The 23911-nt window shown below is 40.6% G+C and overlaps 1 protein-coding gene across 1 annotated transcript in view; it reads right to left on the reverse strand.

Annotated features, from left to right (window-relative positions):
• The window catches only part of cnksr3 (cnksr family member 3), a 57721-nt gene that overhangs the window by 29046 nt on the left and 4764 nt on the right, over nucleotides 1-23911 (reverse strand). The window contains exon 2 of the mRNA XM_059023501.1: nucleotides 4375-4538. Within this exon, the coding sequence (XP_058879484.1) occupies nucleotides 4375-4538 (164 nt within the window). The remainder of the gene's footprint in view (nucleotides 1-4374; nucleotides 4539-23911) is intronic.

Below are 23911 nucleotides of genomic sequence, written 5' to 3' on the forward strand. Positions count from 1 at the left end.
CAGAAGGGTATTTTTAAGACTGCATTATACTGTACAGAAGGGTATTTTTAACACTGCATTATACTGTACAGAAGGGTATTTTTAAGACTGCATTATACTGTACAGAAGGGTATTTTTAACACTGCATTATACTGCAGAAGGGTATTTTTAACACTGCATTATACTGTACAGAAGGGTATTTTTAAGACTGCATTATACTGTACAGAAGGGTATTTTTATCACTGCATTATACTGTACAGAAGGGTATTTTTAACACTGCATTATACTGTACAGAAGGGTATTTTTAACACTGCATTATACTGTACAGAAGGGTATTTTTAACACTGCATTATACTACAGAAGGGTATTTTTAACACTGCATTATACTGTACAGAAGGGTATTTTTAACACTGCATTATACTGTACAGAAGGGTATTTTTAACACTGCATTATACTGTACAGAAGGGTATTTTTAACACTGCATTATACTGTACAGAAGGGTATTTTTAACACTGCATTATACTGTACAGAAGGGTATTTTTTATCACTGCATTATACTACAGAAGGGTATTTTTTATCACTGCATTATACTGTACAGAAGGGTATTTTTAACACTGCATTATACTACAGAAGGTTATCACATCTTTTTCTTGGCAAGTTTCTTTCTTATCTAAACAAACGTCTCTGGTTTGGGAGGAATTCTAAGTCGTCTCTAAGTAGGGCTCTGGACTCTTGACCGGAAGGTTGTGGGTTCAATCCCGGGTGGGGGACACTGCTGCTGTACCCTTGAGCAAGGTACCTAGATTGCGCCAGTAAAAACCCAACTGTATAAATGGGTAATTGTATGTAAAAATAATGTGTAAAAAATAATGTAATTCTATGTAAAAATAATGTGATATCTTGTAACAATTGTAAGTCGCCCTGGATAAGGGCACCTGCTAAGAAATAAATAATAATGATAATAATAATAATAATAATAAAAACAAAAAGCACTCCAGAGCTAGTCATCAGGAACAAATTAAGATCAAACATTCCACCCTCCTTAATCATTAACTCAGTAACTACATAAGGAGACACACTACTGGGCAGACAGATGTTAAAACTGTTCTTCAGTGCACTACCCTGGAGTGTTCATTTTACAACCTGAATACCTCTTTAATAAAGTGCAGATGAGGGACAAACTAAAATCATTCTACCAAGGATGTGTGAAGGGCTTACTCAGACATTATCAAGACATTTTACAGCGTCCTAAACTTACCTGCCTTGTGTAAACTTGTCCATCTGTTGCAATATGTACTCCGTCTGGACCATGGAAACATACATTCATTGCACACATATTCCATAGAGGAAATGCAGCGATGAAACCCTAATTTATTAGCCCTGACAGGTGGGAGGAGCATGTGTCCCCTCTTCTGCTTCCTCATCATTAGAAAATACATTCCACTGAAAACAAAAGGGCATTGATTTGCTTGAGAGAAACAGATCAAGTAACCTATTAGCAGGAATGTTATCACCAAAAAAAGGTTTAAGATGTATGGTACAATTCAAGGCAGATTGACTGATCACAGCAGCTGAAGAAATATTTGTTGGAGTCGATAGTTATCACGAAGCGCTTACCCTCAGGTATGCTGTCCAAACTCGCCCTGTTTGTTAAAATACTTTTAAACTTTTTTTTTGGGTAGGGGGGGGGTGGGGACTGTTTATTGCCCAATATATCACCCCGGCCATCCCTGAAAACCCAATGCATCACCCCGGCCATCCCTGAAAACCCAATGCATCACCCCGGGCATCCCTGAAAACCCAATGCATCACCCCGGGCATCCCTGAAAACCCAATGCATCACCCCGGGCATCCCTGAAAACCCAATGCATCACCCCGGGCATCCCTGAAAACCCAATGCATCACCCCGGGCATCCCTGAAAACCCAATGCATCACCCCGGGCATCCCTGAAAACCCAATGCATCACCCCGGGCATCCCTGAAAACCCAATGCATCACCCCGGGCATCCCTGAAAACCCAATGCATCACCCCGGCCATCCCTGAAAACCCAATGCATCACCCCGGCCATCCCTGAAAACCCAATGCATCACCCCGGCCATCCCTGAAAACCCAATGCATCACCCCGGCCATCCCTGAAAACCCAATGCATCACCCCGGCCATCCCTGAAAACCCAATGCATCACCCCGGCCATCCCTGAAAACCCAATGCATCACCCCGGGCATCCCTGAAAACCCAATGCATCACCCCGGGCATCCCTGAAAACCCAATGCATCACCCCGGGCATCCCTGAAAACCCAATGCATCACCCCAGGCATCCCTGAAAACCCAATGCATCACCCCGGGCATCCCTGAAAACCCAATGCATCACCCCGGCCATCCCTGAAAACCCAATGCATCACCCCGGCCATCCCTGAAAACCCAATGCATCACCCCGGCCATCCCTGAAAACCCAATGCATCACCCCGGCCATCCCTGAAAACCCAATGCATCACCCCGGCCATCCCTGAAAACCCAATGCATCACCCCGGCCATCCCTGAAAACCCAATGCATCACCCCGGCCTTCCCTGAAAACCCAATGCATTACCCTGGACATCCTTGAAAAGGCAATTTCAATCTTAATGAATTCACCTGGGAAACAAAAGTAAGTAAATGTCATTAAATAAATGTGAGCAATTCACAGAATTGGTAGGAATGAAATGATTGTGTGTTGGAGAACTGCCTGGTCTGTTTGAGAACTGACTAAGTTATGACGGCTAGTGTGAATAATATAATATCCAGCCTGTCACTGTAACAGGCAGCAAGCTTGAGTTCTGTGGTCTAGTGGCTTTTTTTCTAACTGCAGTTACAGTTGAAAGGGAATTACTACACCTCTTCACCTGCGCTTGATACTGAGAAGGATGACCTTTTTTCCAAAAATATGCTGTAGAAAAACAAAAATGGGTGTTCTCAGAGACTTATGAAAAAAAAGGCCGCTGAATCAGATCATTATAAAAACTACAGGAGGAGCTAGAGACATGCCACTGATAGAGACCAGAAAAAAGCTCCATGTAGTGCTGAACACAAATACTGTCATTAAACTGCACCCACATGCTGTGCTTGTAGTTCTACTGCATCATGTGGCTGCACAAAGGGGACAATTCAATGTTACTTTTCTTCAGTTATGAACTAATTCATAGTTTTGTTTCCTCAAACAAATGAAACTAATTTTGCAATACTATCTTTTAAGGACATAGCGTTTATAATCCATATTTATGACAAGTCGTTGTATAGTTGCAACTCTAATAAAAAGCGTCACTTATTATTCAGGGAGGGACAATCACTGTCTTAATTACAGAAAGCCATCAGCTGAATGACTCTTCCCCTGTAGCTGTGCTGTCCCCCATTTGAACGGACTGTGCATGCTGTTGTTAAGCACCCTGCCTGCCCCGATCCCTTTCCTTATTAAGCCAGAGCTAACACTTTCTAGAAAGTGCTGTAAGGAATGGAATGCTGGATATTTCACGCAGCATGATTCACTTAACATTCTTTCCCATCATCTCAGTAGTGCAGGCATGCCTGGCTGGGATTGAATCTATTCAAATGACACAGTCACGTCAAGGGCTTTGCGCTTGCCCATGGTCATTATGTAACAAATAGCTTTTCATGATTTAGATTATTATTATTATTATTATTATTATTATTATTATTATTATTATTATTATTTTGTTTATTTAGCAGACGCTTTTATCCAAGGTGACTTACAGAGACTAGGGTGTGTGAACTATGCATCAGCTGCAGTCACTTACAACTATGTCTCACCCGAAAGACGGAGCACAAGGAGGTTAAGTGACTTGCTCAGGGTCACACAATGAGTCAGTGGCTGAGGGGGGATTTGAACCGGGGATCTCCTGGTTACAAGCCCTTTTCTTTAACCACTGGACTAAAGTGCAAATAGTAAATAAATATTTGCAACAGAAATGTATTGAATTTTCGAAATAAAAGTAAACCAGTTTGTTTGTGAATGTGGGTTCGGATTTGAAGGTCATGTCTTTTCCATACACTGTAGCATTAAAGACAGCGATGAGGAGAGCCAGTGTTCTGGGTTGAACTTATGCTTTTTAATGCTGTCGTGATGAATGCTTTAAAAAAATCACCAAATTTGGCTGCAGGAAGCAGACAGCTGACTCAACATTCCAATCCAAGTCTTTTTTTTATTTTTATTTTTTGGAACGATGAAGCAAGTTTGGCCTGTCAAGGAGACTTCCAACTACCAGACAGAAAGCTCAATTTTTTCGGAGCCCCTTGAACTCCCTGGGTTTCTTTTTATCAGATGCTCGGACAGGTTCTGCTCTAAGCTGTTTTTAAGCCGTGGGAAGCACTTTCCCACAAGCTGTGGAATCGTATGAAACTGACCAGAGCACAGAGCAGATCCACTGATTCCAGTACGAGCTCCTGGTGCCCAATCCGTGCAACTCCCAGCTCCTCCAGATCCTGGTGAGAAATCTTCAACAGCTGCTCGCCGTTTATCTTCTCTCGTTCAAAGCTACAAACGTATTGCTGAAGGGAGTCATCCAGACCTGCAAAGAAAGAAAGAAAGAAAGAAAGAAAGAAACCTTAATAAGCAGAACTCTAACACCTTTTAGAAACAAATAAATAAAAACAAACTTTTGAGCTACTCCAATTAAAATTCAAGGACTGACCCCGTTCACCCCATCCTTTATTAAAACTTTACTGTGGTACACCGTGGGACAATCCAAAATTAACAATGGTAATGAAGTGCTGTAAATGCAGACTATAGACTGCAAAATGACAAATTCACCAACATTTTTACAACTTTAAAGTTGTCTTTTTTAGTAGCGCTGGGACAAATATCCAAATATAACATGAAAATGGTTCAAATTTGCAGCAAGGTTGAATACCCAGTTAATGCTTAGACAAGCTGTAGATATGTTAAGGTTTTTAATATCAATGTGCGGAATCAAATTTCTCTTATTGGAGGAGAGAGCTAACCCAGCAGCCCCACAGTATGAAGGACATCAATGCTTTAAACTTGGAAATCTATTTTATGTTATTACAGTACTGACTGTTCAGAAACAGGTTTTAGGAGTTTCTCGTAAGGGCACATGTAGAACCTGAAGTGTCTTTTTGAAAGAGGGTTAGTAAACACTGTGGGCTTTATTAACTACACAAGAAAATTCCAACAGGACTCCCTTTAAAAGTTATATACCCAAGGGACTTGGCAAAGTATTAACCAGCAAATAACATTTCCATCCATGATGACTGAAGTGGTTTTACACTCCTTTGAACTCAGGCCTGGTCTGCTCTTTGGGTCAGTCATCCTTACCAAGATCCATTGCAAGCTTAGGAAAACAATCAGGGCAGGAGGGATCTTCTCACTGGTTTCAGAACGAACCCTGAACCAGAAATAAAGCCTGCCTATTGACAAGCCCCATGGTAAATCTACCATAACCTTCCTTTAAAATTCTCCAACACTGACTCCGAGCTTAACTCTGCACTTCCAGTACAATGCTATTATCCTTCAGCAGGTACTTGAGATACTGTACTGGATAAGACTGGAGGCCTCCTCAAATTACACAGGGGTTGTGCTGCAATGCTGGCTCCATCACCTACCAATACGCGGTCGGCTCTCAAGAACACCATGAACAGCTTCAGCACAGCCTCACAAGTATTTTAATTGAAGAGAATATGGGGCATACAGCTTCCTTTCCACAAATATTGGACAGCAGTGTTTCCTTTGAGTATTTGGTGCTTCTTAAAAACCGCTATAAGGATAGCAGAGATGTTACATAACTGAAGGTCACGTGCAGCATTCCTGGAGGGCTGTGCAATCAAGGCACACTGTCTAATTGGGAGGATTTTTGGCCCAGGACTTCAAACCACAAAAGTGTGCAGATACTATGAATCTCTCACATGCCTGCACTAATGGGAACTAATTGATTGGATCCTGCTGTTTCGGAAGGAACCCCAGGTCTTCCTGTCGATGGAAATTATAAAATGTGGGTTCAGAAAGGGTTCAGATAAACAGGAAGAATCAAGGATTTGCAGGTCTAAAGTAGACTGTTCTAAATTTCCATAAACATATGGTACATCATAAAAACATAACCCAACTTGATCAGAGTGTAAAAAGGTTTGTATTTTAATCACTAGTTGTAAAGTGTGACGGAAACCTTAAAGTTCCTACTGAAATGAATGACATTTTACATTTAAGTGAATGTATTCCTGTAGCAGGGCAGTAGAATAGCCCTGAAGATATGAAATGGGGCTGGGCAAAGCCCTGCTGTTTAAATGTATTGTGTTTATTATTTAAAATAAATGTATTGTTTATGTTTATTTTAGAACGGGGTACCCCTCCGCCCCTTGTGTATCATTTTGTATTATTTATTTTGTGACGGCGTAGCCGTGTGTTTTGTTTTGAAAGTGTTCTGGCAGAGGCGGGGTTGGCAGCTCATCCTCTACCAGTTTGTAATTAGAAAACCCGTGCAGAATGTGACCGAGGGATAATCAGATAATTGATAACTGATTAATCCCTCGGTCACTTATGTAAAAAGCCTGCAGCTCTCCCTTTTCGGGTGGGTGTTTGGAGGATGAATGACAGCAAGCAAGAGAGAGAAGTCAAACTGAAAGTAAAATATAAACTATAGGAACAGTGAAGGCGACTGCCCAGCCTGACCTGTAGTCAGTTTTGTGTTTGTGATTTGTTTTTGTTTAAACTTTCATTTCCGCTCTGTGAGCAGTGCTTTTGTGTTTAAATATTTATTTTATTTTTGTTGGAAATACCCAAATACCTGCCTGCTTGTGTGTCTATCGGTTCCTGCTTCTGGCCTGATGTCACCACCTCAGCCATCCCTGTCACAATCCCACAGACTCAAAAACTGCTTGAGTGCCATAAAGTACTGGAGTTAGAAGTTGCTTAACAGAAGCTACTTCTAATGAAAGCCAATTCGTGTATTCACACAGAGGTGTTGGGTGCAGTCAATGTTACTGTTTGAGATGGTAACGGTAGTGTAGAAATACCACATTGAAATCACCCTGTGTCGATATCCGACGCTGCTGTGTGAATGAGGATGCTACTGCAATTGCACTGCTCACAACTGCATACATTACACTTTAAAAACAGACTTTTCAAGTGTTCCTTCATTAACAGAGCAGTGTCAAAACACAATGCAACCAAAACTACAAACTGTCTGGCTGACCCAAAGTGACACGATGAAAATCTTTAGGATGCTCTAGATTACAGAGATGGGCTGGTGAATCGCACTCAGGAATTACTGGACGTTGTATACTTTAAATTTTAAATACGGACATTTCAATGATATTCACATGATATCAACTAAGCATGCATTTACTATAGTTAAACAACACATTTAAAAATGACAAATACTGTATGAGATTAACACAATGCACAAAACAATACAAGATTTACATTTACACACACACACACACTGCTGCACAAGCACTCCCCCATTGATTGATTTAAGGGGGGGAATACGAAGGCCCCCTGTTGTCTGGAAGGACCTGGTACATGTATATCGTAAGCTGCTGCCACTTGGAAAGACTTCTCCAAAAGGTTAAACATGTGTATTAGGTTCCCTGGGATCGATTTGAAATCAATATCTCCTTGTTTCAAGACTTCAGCTGTGAGAGCTCGGCCAATCTGCCTGCAGAGCAAGTCCACCAAAGTGATCCCATCAGCACTGGACGACAACAGCTTGAAAGTTACTGACAGGTGGCAAGGAAAACAGTCCACTCCTCGACCACACACAAACACACCCCTCCCCTGCTCACAAAGACACTAGCCGCCTGCAATAATACTGGAGTGATGTATTCATACGTACAGGAAACACAAAATACAACACATCAGCATGAGGGCTGTGCTGTGTAAAAACGGGTGCTTATTAACCAATTCCTGCAGGACATGGGGGCAGCTGCTTAAACAAGCAGGAAATGATCTCCAGTGTACACTCAAAACACAGAGTTACACACATGCTGCATGTCTAAACGGAAGATCATTATCGCTAGGTTTGAAAGATGCCACTGCTTTAGCTCACATTTGCCTTAGACGTGGTGAAAGTGTACTTGATTTAAAACAGCACACTATTGTGGACAGAGACATTAGGTAGACAAAACAAATACATAAATCCAATATTAAAACAGATCAGTCTGACAACGAAAGCAATGGAAACATGATCTCCGCTTGGGTAAGCTCCAGATGGAAGGTTGACAGTGATATGAAGCAGATTCCAGATGAGCCCCGCAGCTTCACAAAGGATGCTGCTCTGCAACACTACTTGAACACGCAGTGAAAGTAAAAACACAACCCCCTGGCCAGGTCTCTAACCCTAGAGAAACCTGGACATGCATCCTTAATCTGCTTAGTGTTCTCTCTCCAAACACAACTCTAACCCAAAAGGAACCTGGACATGCATCCTTAATCTGCTTAGTGTTCTCTCTCCAAACACAACTCTAACCCAAAAGGAACCTGGACATGCATCCTTAATCTGCTTAGTGTTCTCTGTCCAAACACAACTCTAACCCTAGAGGAACCTGGACATGCATCCTTAATCTGCTTAGTGTTCTCTCTCCAAACACAACTCAAACCCTAGAGGAACCTGGACATGCATCCTTAATCTGCTTAGTGTTCTCTCTCCAAACACAACTCTAACCCTAGAGGAACCTGGACATGCATCCTTAATCTGTTTAGTGTTCTCTCTCCAAACACAACTCTAACCCAAAAGGAACCTGGACATGCATCCTTAATCTGCTTAGTGTTCTCTCTCCAAACACAACTCTAACCCTAGAGGAACCTGGACATGCATCCTTAATCTGTTTAGTGTTTTCTCTCCAAACACAACTCTAACCCTAGAGGAACCTGGACATGCATCCTTAATCTGCTTAGTGTTCTCTCTCCAAACACAACTCTAACCCTAGAGGAACCTGGACATGCATCCTTAATCTGCTTAGTGTTCTCTCTCCAAACACAACTCAAACCCTAGAGGAACCTGGACATGCATCCTTAATCTGTTTAGTGTTCTCTGTCCAAACACAACTCTAACCCAAAAGGAACCTGGACATGCATCCTTAATCTGCTTAGTGTTTTCTCTCCAAACACAACTTTAACCCTAGAGGAACCTGGACATGCATCCTTAATCTGCTTAGTGTTCTCTCTCCAAACACAACTTTAACCCTAGAGGAACCTGGACATGCATCCTTAATCTGCTTAGTGTTTTCTCTCCAAACACAACTCTAACCCTAGAGGAACCTGGACATACATCCTTAATCTGCTTAGTGTTCTCTCTCCAAACTCTCTTCTGAAAAATATAGCGTAACACATTCCCACGTGCTGCTACGACTATTTAAATAACGTACTTGTCATTTTTCTTTTTATTGTTAACATCCCAGCAACTTTTTACACATAACTTTAAAGTCTGTTTCAAAGCTCTTTTCAAAATGTCTGCTCCAGTGCACTGATAGTGTAAGGATTACTGCCCACATTGTCAAACAGGCAGTGCAGCAATACCATCCACGACATAGTACGGAACAGAAAAGCCAGAGCCACTTGTGTGTTTTTTCTGGGGGGGGGGGGGTTTTGCAATGATTTAGAGGCCAGATTTCAAATGCCAGTGCACTAGAGTGGCCATTTTGAAACAGACTAAAGTTATAAGTGTAAAAAGTTGTCAAACAAAATGCACAAACAAAATGCACAATCTTTTCTTAAACATGCACTTTGCTAAAGAAGGCAATTCACCAGATGTCTTTCACACACACACACACACGCACACGCACATGCACACGCACACACAGTATTTAAAATAAACAAAGATACAGCATCATAACCAGCTTTCATCCACAGCTTATATTGAGTGTACAAGAAAAATATAACTACTGTACAACCCACACCAATCTTCCAAGCATATATATATATCTCCAAACATAACCTACTGTACAACCAACACTAATCATCCAAGCATATATATATATATATATCTCCAAACATAACCTACTGTACAACCAACACTAATCATCCAAGCACATATATATCTCCAAACATAACCTACTGTACAACCAACACTAATCATCCAAGCACATATATATCTCCAAACATAACCTACTGTACAACCAACACTAATCATCCAAGCACATATATATCTCCAAACATAACCTACTGTACAACCAACACTAATCATCCAAGCACATATACACTACCGGTCAAAAGTTTTAGAACACCCCCATTTTTCCAGTTTTTATTGAAATTTAAGCAGTTCAAGTCCAGTGAATAACCTGAAATGGTACAAAGGTAAGCGGTAAACTGCAAACCCTCTGTCTGTATAAAAGCAGTGTTGGAACAGACTGTGTTACTACACCCTCTTAAGCATTATTTGGACAGTATTGTACTGCAGGAAGTAGTATATTGCTCTCATAATGGCGAGAAAAAGGCAATTAACAAAGGAAGACAGACAGTGTAGGTCTTTACTTTAGAGAAATTGCAAAGAAAGCCAAGGTGTCAGTGAGTACAGTTTCCTACACCATCAAAAGGCACTTGGAAACTGGAGGAAACTCTGACAGGAAGAGGTCTTGCAGACCCAAAGCCACAACAGAATAAGAAGACAAGTTTCTGAGAGTCAACAGCTTGCGTGATAGGCGGCTCACAGGACAACAGCTTCAAGCACAGCTTAACACTGGTCGAAGTAAGCAAGTCTCAGTTTAAACTGTGAAGAGAAGACTTTGAGCTGCAGGTTTGACAGGTCGAGTGACAGTAAGAAAGCCATTGCTAAGATGGCAAAATAAGAAAAAGAGGCTTGCCTGGGCCATGAAGCACCGCCAGTGGACTACTGAAGACTGGAAGAAGGTCTTATGGACCGATGAATCAAAATTTGAAGTCTTCGGTTCATCACGCAGGGTTTTTGTACGCCGTCGAGTAGGCGAAAGGATGGTTCCTCGGTGTGTGACACCAACTGTCAAACATGGAGGAGGAAGCGTGATGGTCTGGGGCTCTTTTGCTGAATCCAGAGTCGGCGACTTGCACAGAGTGACTGGCACCCTGAACCAAAACTGCTACCACAGCATTTTGCAGCGCCATGCAATACCCTCTGGTATACGCCTAGTTGGTCAGGGGTTCATCCTACAGCAAGATAATGACCCAAAACATACCTCCAGGCTATGTCAGAACTACCTTAGAAGAAAAGAACAAGACGGTAGGCTTCAATTCATGGAATGGCCAGCACAGTCTCCAGACTTAAACCCCATCGAGCTGGTTTGGGATGAACTGGACAGAAGGGTGAAAGCAAAGCAACCTACAAGTGCAACACATTTGTGGGAACTTCTGCAACAGTGTTGGGAAGAACTTTCCGAACAATATTTGATTTCCATTGTAGAAAGAATGCCACAAGTGTGTTCGGCTGTTATATCTGCAAAAGGTGGCTACTTTGAGTCAAAAATTTAGATTAAATTTTGTTAAACAAAACGATTCCATGATTTCTTTTTTATCTCCAGTTGTTTATTTGTTCTATGCTTTAATTTCAGAGTACATTGAGACATTAAACTGTGTAAATTTCAATAAAAACTGGAAAAATGGAGGTGTTCTAAAACTTTTGACCGGTAGTGTATATCTCCAAACATAACCTACTGTACAACCAACACTAATCATCCAAGCACATATATATCTCCAAACATAACCTACTGTACAACCAACACTAATCTTCCAAGTAATATATATATATATATATATATATATATATATATATATATATATATATATATATATATATATATATATATATATATATATATATATATATATATATATATATACACAGACGTGCTCAAATTTGTTGGTACCCCTCCACAAAAAACGAAGAATGCACAATTGTCTCTGAAATAACTTGAAACTGACAAAAGTAATTGGCATCCACCATTGTTTATTCCATATTTAATAGAAATCAGACTTTGCTTTTGATTTTTCATTCAACATAATATTGTAAATAATAAAACAAATGAAAATGGCATGGACAAAAATGATGGGACCGCCAACCTAATATTTTGTTGCACAATCACTGCAATCAAACGTTTTCTGTAGCTCTCAATGAGACTTCTGCACCTGTTAACAGGTAGTTTGGCCCACTCTTCCTGAGCAAACTGCTCCAGCTGTCTCAGGTTTGATGGGTGCCTTCTCCAGACTGCAAGTTTCAGCTCTTTCCATAGATGTTCGATAGGATTCAGATCAGGACTAATAGAAGGCCACTTCAGAATAGTCCAATGTTTTGTTCTTATCCATTCTTGGGTGCTTTTAGCTGTGTGTTTTGGGTCATTATCCTGTTGGAGGACCCATGACCTGCGACTGAGACGGAGCTTTCTGACACTGGGCAGTACGTTTCGTTCCAGAATGCCTTGATAGTCTTGAGATTTCATTGTGCCCTGCACAGATTCAAGGCACCCTGTGCCAGGCGCAGCAAAGCAGCCCCAAAACATAACCAAGCCCCCTCCATGTTTCACTGTAGGTATGGTGTTCTTTTCTTTGAAAGCTTCATTTTTTCGTCTGTGAACAAAGAGCTGATGTGACTTGCCAAAAAGCTCCAGCTTCCATTTGTCCAAAGGACATTCTCCCAGAAGGATTGTGGCTTGTCAATATGCATTTTAGCAAATTCCAGTCTGGCTTTTTTATGTTTTTTCTTTCAAAAGTGGAGTCCTCCTGGGTCTTCTTCCATGGAGCCCACTTTCGCTCAAAAAGCGACGGATGGTGCGATCAGAAACTGACGTACCTTCACCTTGGAGTTCAGCTTGTATCTCTTTGGCAGTTATCCTTGGTTCTTTTTCTACCATTCGCACTATCCTTCTGTTCAATCTGGGGTCGATTTTCCTCTACTTTTCTCCATTTAAATAGGCTGAATAACTGGTTACAAGATTGGAGACATGTGTGATACTAATTAAAGAAACGAATTAGTTTGAAATATCACTATAATCCAATTATTATCTTTTCTAAGGGGTACCAACAAATGTGTCCAGGCCATTTTAGAATATCTTTGTAGAATAAGCAATAATTCATCTCTTTTCACAGCTTCTTTGCTTTATTCTATGACATACCAAAGGCATGCAAGTATACATGATAAAATAGCTTTTAATTTCATCACTTTTCAGGAGGAATGAAGCATTATTTCAATGAGCTGTAAGGGTACCAACAAATTTGAGCACGTCTGTATATATATATATATATATATATATATATATATATATATATAATTACATACAGCAGAGGTTGCCCAGTGAAACCACACCAGTTCACCAGGGCACTTCATTGTAAACACAGGCAATCTGCCCACGGTTCCACTGGACCAGTCTGGTAGCAGCTATGCTGGCAGTAGCAGACTTACAACAGCCATCTTCTTGCTTTAAAACTTTTCAATCCGTGGGGATTTAAGGAATGGAGATTGTCCTAAACATTCTATTGAAGGGGAACTGAAGAATGCAATCATAGCCACTTACAAAGGCTTTCACATCTGATCATTCAGCGTGGACTTTCTCAGTATACACTGACTGACGAAGCACACTGTTATTATTATTATTATTATTTATTTCTTAGCAGACGCCCTTATCCAGGGCGACTTACAATTGTTACAAGATATCACATTATTTTTACATACAATTACCCATTTATACAGTTGGGTTTTTACTGGAGCAATCTAGGTAAATTACCTTGCTCAAGGGTACAGCAGCAGTGTCCCCTACCAGGGATTGAACCCACAACCCTCCGGTCAAGAGTCCAGAGCCCTGACCACTACTCCACACTGCTGCTCCTGTTTGCCGGAGAACGTTTTGTGTTGCTGTGTGCTGCAAGGTCACATATCAGTGGCAGGGCCCTAGGCTACAGTACAGAAGGTTCTGCTTTAACCTGTTCACTTGGGTGTGTCTCAGGCACTGGGATGCCCCGTTATTTCCTGTGGGTCTGTGGTGTACCAAGCTACAGGTGGCTGGAGGCTTATGGGGACTTCCACAATAGGTTAATAATGGTATGGCAGAGGTGTGTTAATGTCTTACGTCAATTACTTGTTTATGGTGAGAAGCCCTTGAAACAAGCTTTAAGAAATGACAGAAACGTTATGTCTAGATCACACTGCCGGCATGGTGCAGAATTAGTTACTGCCTTCGGGCCCTTTACCCCACCACATGGGTTTTTGTACTATCAACCACAATAAAGGAGACCTCCACAGAATCTGGTGACCCACTTTCAACATCCCACAAAAATAAAAATAAAACCCAGGCTTCTAGTTTCAGTCCATCTGCTGACTGTAAATGACTCAACATGTTAAACCAATGGTTAAGAATTTGGCAAAACACCCAGATACAGGCTGTATTCCTTTGTAAAATGAATGAACGGCCAGATCCACTTTTTCTAAAAAGAAAGAAACTGCTGAACACAAGAGAGACAGTCTGCATATTCATTATGAAACATGTACAGTGGAAATCATCAAAACCATTCTTAAAAGCAGGCCTGAAACAGAAACCAAACTTTCCCAGTAATTCCCAGTGTGGTTTGTTCACCACACAGACTAGGGCATGACTGCAACGCCCATTCAGTTTCAGTGGAGTACAATGAGAAAGCAAGCAAGCAAGCACAGGAAGCACCTGTGTCAAGAAAAATATTACACTGAAGCATTAAACAAGGCAGAGCTTCACAAATCCAACAAGATGGTCCTGTTCCACTTGTCTTATTTTCAGTCTTTACAGTGACAACACCAAGAAGGTGCCCTGTGCATCCTTGCTCATATGGATTATGCTCTGAAAGGTAGTCTGACTAATTAATGCTGATGAAATCCAGCTGATTTTTCATAACATAGCCTTCCTGTACCACAGTACAGTACATGGAGTCTATCAGAAGTAAACGTTAATCTTTGCCATGAGCGCCTCAAGAGAAAGCCCCTCCTCCAGCACTAAACCACAGTCCGTGTGCCCCGTCAGCAATCCAAGCAAAGAGATTACTGCAATAAACTGAATGCGCTTTACATGTACTGTACTGTTTTTCGCAAATACGAAATGCAACATAGAAAACGAAAAAAGAAAAAAAAAAACATTATAAAGCAAACGTAGAATGACATTTTTTTTAAATTGGGAGGTTTATACAAAAAAATACTTTAAGTATATACAGTACTCGCAACCGTAGTTGTCAAGGCTCAGCCGTTACCATAGACACGGTCTGAAGGGAAACGGAAGCTCTGCCTAGCACTTGCGCAGATGTATAATTTGGTGCCCTACAATTCCTAAATATATATATTTTTTAAATGGGTAGATTGATGTATGTGCAATTATTATGACAGCCCCACTATAGTAGGGCAGTGTAAATTGTATATATATATATATATATATATATATATATATATATATATATATATATATATATATATATATATATATTACTGTAAATAGGCAGTTGATTGAAAAGAGTGGGGGACTATGTTACCGTTACTGCCGCTAATGAGAAATTATGGTATGTAAATTATTTGTGTTAAATAAAATAAAATAAAAAACTGATAATGTTTAATAACAAAATATGTATGTAGTTAAAACATGATACAACTATACTATTATTGATGCACATCTATTTGAGTTGTTTTATTAATGTGTATCTGTAATAAAAACAATTTGTGAAAAATAAAACGAACAAATTATACAAAAAAGAAAAAGAACTTTACAGGGCTCTGAGTACAATGGTTAAGGAAGTGTTCCCATTTCAGTACTGTACTGTTATTGCCACCTCCTCCTGCCAAAACAAAACAATGACTTGAACGGAAATGTATGAGCAGCAAGGGCTGCTGGAGCAAAGGGACTACGCTGTAGAAACCTCGCAATGCATCTACCACTTCGCTTTTCCATACATGACAATTTAAATATACGTCTGGCTCATAGATGCAAGCGCACGAAAAGCCCACACACGTATTTACTGTACCCTGCATTTATATTTTCTGTGTTAAATCCAGCATTGACTGGAAACCTCCTTTTTATGCTCGCAGTTTGTTAATGTGTATTTGTTTTTGGATGTTTTTTGATATTTTATTGTATATTATATTATTGTATAGTATATTTGTAATGTGAAGCGCATTGGGATGCCTTGGCATGAAAGGCGCTATACAAAATAAATTTGATTGAGTAATGAAGCAAAAATAATCTGGCTCCCAGCAGCACTGGGGTTATGGCTGAGGAAATGACACAGAAGAGAGTGGCCATAGCAAAATGAAAACATGCGAGGCGGACGCTGTGCATGGCTTGTTCAAAGAACCATAGTCAACTCCACATGCAGTTTCACAAAACAGCTCCTGTAACTTGAGAGGTGCTTGAGGATCCTGATCGTGCTGTGTGAACCGGACTTCACTTGCTTCAGGGCAGAGCGCAGGAGGCAGGGTCATTAAGCAGCCTGGTGAAGCCCTGGCACTTTCCTTTACTGACAGACAGTGTGAATGCAGTAACTGTGCAGAAAGGGTGCCCAGAGGTGAGAAACATTTAGATGACAGCATTGGTTCCATTTACCTTATTCTATATTCATGGCGATAGTGCTGGGTTTCCATGTTGACATGCAGAAATAAAGCAGTCTGCATGCACTATCAAGTAATTAACTGTCAGCACAGCAAACAAAAGAAAACAATATTATAGTTTCTTTAAATAAAAGGAAAGAAGGTTAAAAACGTTGATCAAAACTGTCCCCCTAGCAGTGCAGGTTTCAGCAGACCCTTATTAAAACTCTAAAATACCTGCGCTGTCCTTAAAGCAAGTCTGGACAGCTTCATTCATAGCTGAAAAAAAATACTTCCATGCTTTCAGAACGGATTTGTTCTTCTGTCTGCACCAACCTTTCAAGGGCAAAACAGTGAAAAAAAAAAACAAGAAACATCACCTTTACATCATAATATTTTGTTTTAAATTAAAAAGAGCAAATGAACACCAGCCCTATATATATTTATAGAGAGAGAGAAGCGTGCAGAGGGGTAGGGATCAGGGCTGGTAGGTGAACGCAATCTAAACATGAAGACAGAATCCCAATATCTGCTCCTGCAAGGGAGCCGGCTCTTTTGTACAGCGGTCTCGGCGCTATGCTTCAGAGCGGGAGGTCCCGGGTTCCCGTCCCACCTCTACCTGTGAGAAACCCCAGCCTGCAGGAACCGAGATCGCCACAGTATATATGAATATCACAAGAGTAGCTTTGTTTATTTCTATCTAGTGTGCAATATACTGTTTACTTAAAGAGTAAGTAGCGGGGGTTCCGAAAAATATAGCTTAACACGTCCCCACGTGCTGCTACAGCTATTTAAATAACGTACCTGTCATTTTCTTTTTCATTGTTAAAAACCTGATAACTTTGTACACTTATAACTTTAAAGTCTGTTTCAAAGCTCTTTTCAAAATGCATGCTCCAGTGCACTGATAGTGTCAGGATTAATGCCCACATTGTCAAACAGGTAACACAGCAATAACATCCATGATGTAGTACGGAACAGAAAAGCCAGATCACTTTGCTTTAGAAGGCAATTCACCAGAGGTCTTTAACACACCCACAGAGTATTTAAAACAAACAAAGAGTGTACAAGAAAAGCTCACAGAGCACTAATAAAACAGAAGGTTTCTGATCTGATATCTGAAATTGCACCTGCCCAGAGTTAAAAATACCCATGCTCGCCCAGACATGCAGCCAGTCTGAGGCGCTACTCAAACTGGGAGTAGCTTCTACTCATTGTGACCTTTAAGCCCAGCAATTAATCAAAGAAAGCACTTTTTATTGCTCTTCAGGTCAAACATTTTACGATACTATTTTTTCAATAAATCTGTTGAGAAGTAATTACACAATTTTACAAAAAGGTTTCATAAGATGGCAATTTCATCTACACATGTCAAGAGCACACCGCATCCATAGAACAGAAGGGTTCTGATCCCTTTGAAACATGCAAGTACAGCCTTGCTAGCAGGTCAAACACTGCATATAAGCCTTTGGTGGAGTGATTTGAAATCAGATTGGGAGCCGCCTAACAAACATGCTAATCCAAAACCTGTTGAACAGCAACTTCTGATAAATTTGCAATGTTATGAGGCTGACTTGTCTTGACCAATGCTGTGTACTGCGGGGCCAATACGTGAACAATGTGTCTGAATACGGTCCGAGAGGTCTTTGAACAGTCATGACCCAATGGAATTCACTGTCGTGTGCATGGCACACACCAGTCACAATGCTTCCTGTATGAAGCGCTCGTATTGAACACTGCAGATATGTGCATCACTGTATTGTGTGTGCATGACGGAATAAATGCAATGTTTAAAAGATGCTAAGAAACCACTTAGATCTTAGGTGTGTGTCGGAGGAGTCTTTGAAATTAACACCCTGTAATGCCCGAGCATTTATTAAATGAGAAAAGCTGCTTTATTTATGTAACTAGATTCCGTTTCTTGTTTTTTCTGTTCGGCAACACAACGTACTGCATATGAAAAATCCTGGCTTGTGAGGCTGGATTTAAAAAAAAAATAATAGAGGGGTGGCTAAGCATTGGATCACATGTGATACAAAAATGGGCATTACAGGGTTAATCCCAGCTACTAGAGATCTTGTCTAAAAGTTTTATAATGGTTGTATGAAGCTGACACTCCGCTGAAATACAGCCACTGGAGCACCCATGCTTTTTCTGTATGAAGCTGGCACTCTGCTGCAATACAGCCACTGGAGCACCCATGCTTTTTCTGTATGAAGCTGGCACTCTGCTGCAATGCAGCCACTGGAGCACACATGCTTTTTCTGTATGAAGCTGGCACTCTGCTGCAATACAGCCACTGGAGCACACATGCTTTTTCTGTATGAAGCTGGCACTCTGCTGCAATACAGCCACTGGAGCACACATGCTTTTTCTGTATGAAGCTGGCACTCTGCTGCAATACAGCCACTGGAGCACACATGCTTTTTCTGCATGAAGCTGGCACTCTGCTGCAATACAGCCACTGGAGCACACATGCTTTTTCTGTATGAAGCTGGCACTCTGCTGCAATACAGCCACTGGAGCACACATGCTTTTTCTGCATGAAGCTGGCACTCTGCTGCAATACAGCCACTGGAGCACACATGCTGTAATTGCACTTTCCTGCTACTGGAGCATCACCTAAAGCCCATTACACAGTGAAGCCTCCTAAATAATTAGTACCGTTTCCACAAAGTACAATATATCAGACCATAGACCTGGCAGCCATGTGGCTCAAACACAGTGTTTCAGTAAAAACAGTAGAACCCCACTGTACCTCCCCGTGTTTACATTGAGAGACAGCAGCTTTCAAATGGATTGACACAGAGGGGTGTGGCGTGTGCACAGAGGAGGGTATGGTTATCTCTGATCTATTTCCACTGGCCAGGCCAACGATGTGCTCTGGGTGATTGTGCTCTTGTGCAAAACTGACACTGACTGATGGGCCCCGTTTATCTGTATGTTTTCACGCAGCAGAGGTGATGTTAAGCATTAGCAGCAGGTTAAAAAAACTGAAATGCCATTTTCTTTACCACAGCATGGGTCATAATCCCCTTTGCTCTTTGACCTGTGAATTTTACACAGATCCCATCTTAAAGACTTTCCCAGCTCAGTGCGTGTATTGGGTTTGCTCAGGAAGCTTTTCAAAACACGCTCGTTTCCATAAAACCAAACTGAGCTCGTCCAATTCATTCCTTCACTATCCATCCACAATAGAGATCACTTCAAGCAAAGCAGTCAACTCTGTATTCATCTGGAGACACTGTGTCAGTGCTAATATCATAAACAGAAATCAAAACCAATTCCTTCACTATCCATCCACAATAGAGATGCTGGTTCAAGCAAAGCAGTCAACTCTGTATTCATCTGGAGACACTGTGTCAGTGCTACTATCATAAACAGAAATCAAAACCATTGATCCCCCACCACTCAAGATAAACGTTGGCCCTAAACAAAATGTGAATTATTATTATTATGATTATTATTATTATTATTATTTATTTCATAGCAGACGCCCTTATCCAGGGCGACTTACAATTGTTACAAGATATCACATTATTTTTACATACAATTACCCATTATACAGTTGGGTTTTTACTGGAGCAATCTAGGTAAAGTACCTTGCTCAAGGGTACAGCAGCAGTGTCCCCCATCTGGGATTGAACCCACGACCCTCCAGTCAAGAGTCCAGAGCCCTAACTACTACTCCACACTGCTGCCCCTATTAATAAATGTAATAGATTAATTTGGTAACTCTCCTGTTAAAAGTAGATTGTGTCAATATATGGTTTGGAAAAGAAGAATCAATAACCTCGGAATAGCTATCAGTAGGCGTCTATAAGGTATGTGACTAATTGACTAAAATCCCAATAGACAAACTATGCTTTTTGGACCAATTAACTATTATGCGGGTCCTAATTGATCACAATGATAAATATAACAGATACAGGGCAGAGATCCTAGACCTTACATATCTCAAACATAACCAGCATGCCACACACTGCTGTATGATCAATATTTCTAATTCAGCTTTCGCCAGTTCCAAAGCAGTACAAGCTGAAAAAGGTAAATGCAAAACAATCTGCACCAGGCCATGGTGCACAAGCACAGTGTTACTAACACACCGATTCCTCACATACCAATCTGCACCAGGCCATGGTGCACAAGCACAGTGTTACTAACACACCGATTCCTCACATACCAATCTGCACCAGGCCATGGTGCACAAGCACAGTGTTACTAACACACCGATTCCTCACATACCAATCTGCACCAGGCCATGGTGCACAAGCACAGTGTTACTAACACACCGATTCCTCACATACCAATCTGCACCAGGCCATGGTGCACAAGCACAGTGTTACTAACACACCGATTCCTCACATACCAATCTGCACCAGGCCATGGTGCACAAGCACAGTGTTACTAACACACCGATTCCTCACATACCAATCTGCACCAGGCCATGGTGCACAAGCACAGTGTTACTAACACACCGATTCCTCACATACCAATCTGCACCAGGCCATGGTGTATAAGCACAGTGTTACTAACACACTGATTCCTCACACATGTTCCAGTACATCCCTCTCTGAGGCTCTTCATAGCTGTGGTAAACGCGGAGAAGCCACTGTTTGTCTCATGACTCCATCACATGTCTGAAATATTTAGTTACAAAACCCGCTGTTTAACTTAGTGGGCTCCAGCCCCCCCTTTTTCTTGTCTTTTTTTGGTAAGCTTGTTTAAATAATGATCACAGCCCCATTCTCTCCCTTCAGTAAGGAGTGCTCCGATTCTGCTCCCACACTAGACAGGCACTGCGGCTGATCCTAGCAGCCCTTGGCTCCCATGAAGGAACAGGATAACTTCTCTTAATTGGACTTGGCTGAGATTCAATCCCTACCGTGTGGAAACTGTTTGGGGTGCACATGACAATGGCTATTATTCACCACTCGTTCGTTTCAGTGGAAATCAGCCCCCAAAACATTATTATATCAGAAAAAGGAATAGAATGTAATCCTATTACACCTTGATTCATGTCTCAGCCTATATTGTTGACTCAAAAAAATAAACAGCCAAGAAAGTGGAAATCAAAGAGAGAAGATGCAGTTTCTTAGGCAGAAAAGGGACTCGATTTGCAGTATAAGTAATAAAATAGAATCTCGGAATGTGATATTATTGAATTGCTACTGTGTAATGTAATAACTATACTTGTTGTGTAGAAATGAAATTACAAAGACAATAAGAGAAAAAAAAGTTTTTGAAAAGTTAAAGATTCAACTGTGAATACCACCATGGGTCTCTGCATTCACTTTCAATATGATATTAGATCATTGCCAAAGTGAAAATGTCCATACTGTCCCAGTTTAAGGACTGATCACCTTAAATTTTGCCAACATCTCGATTGCATTCTACAGTTATCAGACAAACAAATCACAGCTCACTGAATCACACTGCATCGAAGTCCACCGTTTATTTTAAACAAAATGCAAAGAGGAACTCATAAATGCTGACCGCCTGTCCTGAGCCAGCTGACTTTTCACTGGACACACAATAGAAGAATGTCACAGGGCCGCTCTGGAACAGCATGGATTTGTTCAATACTTTCATTTGACTTTTGTAAAAAGCCAGCGCTTTACGTGGGTTTCAGCTAGCTGTTCACATTTACCAGTCCCTCCGTCACACCTAATGCAGTCTACTAGGGATGTGCTTTTGGTACATTACGAACGTTTAAATGCTATGCAGGGGTCAGAGTTTAAATGTTTAAACCATATCTACGTACACACACTCTCTTTATATTACATTCTGATGTACATTCTGACAGCCCTGGTTAATATTTTCTAAGCAAAGAAACCCTAAATAAGCAAATAACATTTTAACATTGTAAAGACTACAAAGTAAAAAAAAAAAAAAAAAACACATACAGACCAAAGTATATATTGAAATTAGGGCTGTCACTCGATTAGCATTTTGATCGGTTAATTTATGGCCATTAGTTGATTAACTGGTAGATTCATCCATGCACATTGTTAATAAAGGTAACGATCTTATAGCGGCTGTACCGCATGTGATACAAAAAAAAATCTAAAGAAAGAAAAAACAACAATGAGAATTTGGTATTTTTAAAAGCATTATTGTATTATTATGTTTGTCTTAGTAAACGTCTCTCTTTGTATATTTGTACTGCGTATTGAGATGTGCCTGGCCCTGTGGGCACAAAGTGAATAAACCTTTTTACATTACATTAGATTGAAATAACAAAACAAAACAAAAAATAATGTGACAGAATCTATCAAATGCACAGATTCCAATACATTGTTACAAACTGTGCCACAAATGGGGAATCCTTTTTTTATTTTAAATATCACCTTCTGTTGACAAATTACATAGATAAAGGACTTTTTTTTAAACAAATGATTTGCATAACAGTGCACTGGTAAATTAAAGCCTATACATAATTCATTTACACTTAGTCATTCTATGAATTAATATTGCAAAATAAATAAATAAATAAATCGTGTTACAGTATACATATTCACAGGGATGCAAGAGCTACAATGGTGAAGCATTGAACTTGTGTTTTTGTGGTACAGCAATTTTGTTTGGCATCATTATTTACATATCATGTTTTTCCAGTCCGGTTCCTCAAAATACATCCAAACGTGGCTTTGCCTCATTCCTTTGTTTAGAGATGCAATTTTATTAAAAATAAATACAAACGTCACAAAACACGCTTGTCATTAACTCTCTTACCCCCGTGCACTGAACTATACCACACCCACTACAGCATGAACACAGAACGTACCAATGAAGCGCCAGATCAACCAAGAATAAAACCCGCCCCAGTGTCAATCTTTCTGTGCACCAATTAAAAATACTACTTGAAGGCAATTGCCAAACCCCTTCCTTTTTATAATATCCGCCCTTACTGTGGCACCACAGCAGTCGGATACGCGACGGACTGACTGTATATGAGGATAAATTACTAAAGTGAACACATTAAAAAATATGCATTTGGTGAAATCTGTGATGTGACCGGTTATGCGTCTAGCATATTATTCAACGTTTAACCACTTCTCTAGAGTTTATACGTTTAAATGTTTAAAATTCCCATGCCTACAGTCTACCTTTGTCATGATATGCTGACTATTGACAGTTACAGTATGTAGACAATCAGGAGAGAAGCAGTCAATGGTACTGATCTACCCACACATACACAAACACAAAGCACTTTCCTGAAACAAGCATACTAAGCACAGCTCTGATCAGAACCCCTCCACACCACATAGCAACCATGGAACACACTGCTGGAGACAGCACGTCAGAAACATATTGGGAAAGTCGAGTACAAGCATGTAGGATTGCGATAACAAACTGAATTGTTTAGGAAGGCATTCCCCTTGTGTGCTGATGCAATGGGAATTCCTGCAGCTGTTTTTACAATACATTTT

Source organism: Acipenser ruthenus, chromosome 5 (genome assembly GCF_902713425.1).
Source record: "Acipenser ruthenus chromosome 5, fAciRut3.2 maternal haplotype, whole genome shotgun sequence".
Taxonomy (NCBI): domain Eukaryota; kingdom Metazoa; phylum Chordata; class Actinopteri; order Acipenseriformes; family Acipenseridae; genus Acipenser; species Acipenser ruthenus.